General features: G+C 33.7%; 1 protein-coding gene across 1 annotated transcript; it reads left to right on the forward strand.

Moving 5' to 3' along the window:
* Nucleotides 1-501: 501 nt before the first annotated feature.
* Nucleotides 502-2,060, forward strand: LOC139868936 (putative F-box protein At4g29970). The gene is made up of 3 exons (XM_071857269.1): nt 502-870; nt 1,125-1,732; nt 2,027-2,060. The coding sequence occupies exons 1-3, from the start codon at nt 502-504 to the stop codon at nt 2,058-2,060; spliced, it is 1,011 nt and encodes a 336-aa protein (XP_071713370.1).
* Nucleotides 2,061-2,594: the final 534 nt, after the last annotated feature.

The raw sequence follows: 2,594 nt of genomic DNA on the forward strand, positions 1-2,594 counted from the left end.
AATAATAAAATAAAAAAATAAAAAAAATTGGTGTGGTTAAACATTGAATTTAACAAATGGTTGTTAAGTATTTAACGGAAAAAATCGCGTTATTACACAAATCGTATTATAATTTTTTTGCGAAGCACTTTTTAAAGTTATTATAGCTGCTTAAAATCTATCTTATGACCTATAGTTGATACTTGATAAACCAACTTTTGCAAAAAAGTTGTTAACCTTGGTGATAAAATCGATTGTCGGATATAATCGGTTATTAAAAGTGTATTAAGATAAAGTAGATAAATATAAATACGAGGACTATTTAATCAATATTCTATTTTAAAATTCATTAATTTCCAAATCAATATATCAATATATATATATATATATAGAATGATTTCAAATTGGATTTTAATTGAGTTTTTACTGTTCATTAATTTCCAAATGAATATATATAGAATAGAATAGAATATTACATTTAAAACACTTTGTTGTTGCAATTGCATTCCGTTCCCTAAAAAAATGGAAACCCTAAAACATGAACAATCGATAGCTGCGTTCGATCGATTAGTGCGTAAATCAAAGGTTTCGTTCCCAATTGAAATCATTCAAGAAATCATGTCCAGACTTCCGGTTAAATCCATACTCCAATTTCGATCGGTTTCTAAACCATGGCTATCTCTCATTTTCGATCCATCATTCACCAAATTACACCTCACTCGATCCACCGCTAGCCACCGCATTGCGCTGTTGATCACCACTTTCGACACCGATACTCAAAAATATCACCTTCTCTCCGTCGCACCTGACGGTGGAGTCCTCACTCACCTCACGACACTTCCTAACCCAGCAACATCACCTTCTCCCTTCTTAAGACGCCCGCCACCTCTGGTAATGAACTTGGCGTTGAACATTTCGCTTTTGTTGTTAACCCTAGCACGCGTGAAATCTATAAACCCCCTTGTCCGTACCTAAAGCCTGATTATACTTTCAGTAATAATTTGCGTCCCTCTTACATGTTTGGGTTTGATGAGTTAAGAAATGAACATAAGATTTTATACATTAGGTTTCAATTGGTAATGCCTTTTACTAAACTGACTATCATTGAGTGTATGGTCTTCTCTTTGTTGAGTTATTCATGGAAGAAGATTAATGTGGATCCTCCTTTTGATATTGGTGGGAAAAATTACCGTTATACCAGAAAACACAGTATTTGTATCAATAGCATGATACATTTGATGCTTCATGATCCATGTGAAATTTTGGCGTTTGATTTAAGATCGGTGAAGTTTTCGATCATCAAACTTCCCAATGATGCTATTCCCATTAAAGATGGTACGAGCTACATTAAGAAAGGCAATAATGCATACAAAAGTAACGGTCCCGATTTCATAAAAATCAATGGTTTGTTGGGAGTTGTTTGTCATGATCGTGTAGTGGAAAGCAATGAAATGCACATCTGGATATTACAAGACTATGAAAAGCTTGTTTGGATTAGGGAAACCATTACATTCCCCAAGTCTTGGATTGATTTAGATGAGCCTTTCCCGTTAGATTCAGTTGATATGGATAAAATTGTTTTTTCTTCTCAAAAGGTGTCCGATGCTGCGATTAATGTGCCTATCTATGACTTGAAGACTAAGCGTTTTGAATTTTCACAATGCACTATTGATCATCAATTTCTACGCTCCGAGACAACTCAGTTTAATCATGTTACCAGTTATGTTGAAACTATCTTGCCTATAAAGAAAATGTAACAAGGAAATATTTGATGTTATAGATGTTGCTCGATAAGGAGAAAATATACCTATGAAAAAAGTGTTTTCTGGCTTGCACTTTGTATCTTTCTGGTTGTGTTTATTGTATTTTCTCGTAGACTTGCAGATGCTAAATGTTAAGTAGTTGTATCTATAGACTAGTTAATGAAATCTATGATCGACAATACATATATTTTGGAAGAATGCAATGTTATGACGGTTTTGGCCTTTTGGGAAATCATAACATGATGTTAATTGTCATGACTGTTTTGTTTAGTTTATTGCTACAGAGCTGCTACTCTAAACATGGGTGCTTGTGGGTGATGTTTATGGTAGGTAAGTAGACTAAGGTTATAAATTTATGAATGTTGCTTGACTTTTGACAGCCACAATCAATTTAATTATGTTTGATTGTTGTAATCTCAAAAAGTATGTAAGCTACGATGATTGAAGTCATACACATATTGCTTCTTGGTGATTTTCATCACTAATTTCAAATTTGAAGTTGATGCTATATGTTACGCTCTTATAAGAAGTTAACTATGACACTAACAAGTTATTAAATCCGACTGTAGTGCTTTCCGTTTACTTATTATACGTTTTAGGTAATTAGTGCTGATGATCATGATCATCTACCTCTTATGTCAAGTTAAGGTTCAAAACATGTATTATGATCCCTGAAGTTCAGACATACTTTGGCTGTTGTATACAGTGATTACATGTTTACATCTCTGAATCAAAAAAATTTAATGCGATGCTGTCTCTTTCTCTGCATCAGATCTTTGTTAATTTGCTATGTCACAGGTAAGTAAAATGGGCAGGGCCAAAAGGATTGGGTCAAGTAGGTAACTTTTGGTG

The sequence above is a fragment of the Rutidosis leptorrhynchoides genome, chromosome 9 (assembly GCF_046630445.1).
Source record: "Rutidosis leptorrhynchoides isolate AG116_Rl617_1_P2 chromosome 9, CSIRO_AGI_Rlap_v1, whole genome shotgun sequence".
Taxonomy (NCBI): domain Eukaryota; kingdom Viridiplantae; phylum Streptophyta; class Magnoliopsida; order Asterales; family Asteraceae; genus Rutidosis; species Rutidosis leptorrhynchoides.

Bases quoted from the DNA above. Each gene is read 5' to 3' on its own strand.
- LOC139868936 (XM_071857269.1), top strand. From the start codon at position 502: ATGGAAACCCTAAAACATGAACAATCGATAGCTGCGTTCGATCGATTA. The intron at 871-1,124 runs GTAATGAACTTG...TATTCATGGAAG, and splicing joins TAAGACGCCCGCCACCTCTG to AAGATTAATGTGGATCCTCC. The intron at 1,733-2,026 runs GTAACAAGGAAA...TTATTGCTACAG, and splicing joins ATCTTGCCTATAAAGAAAAT to AGCTGCTACTCTAAACATGG.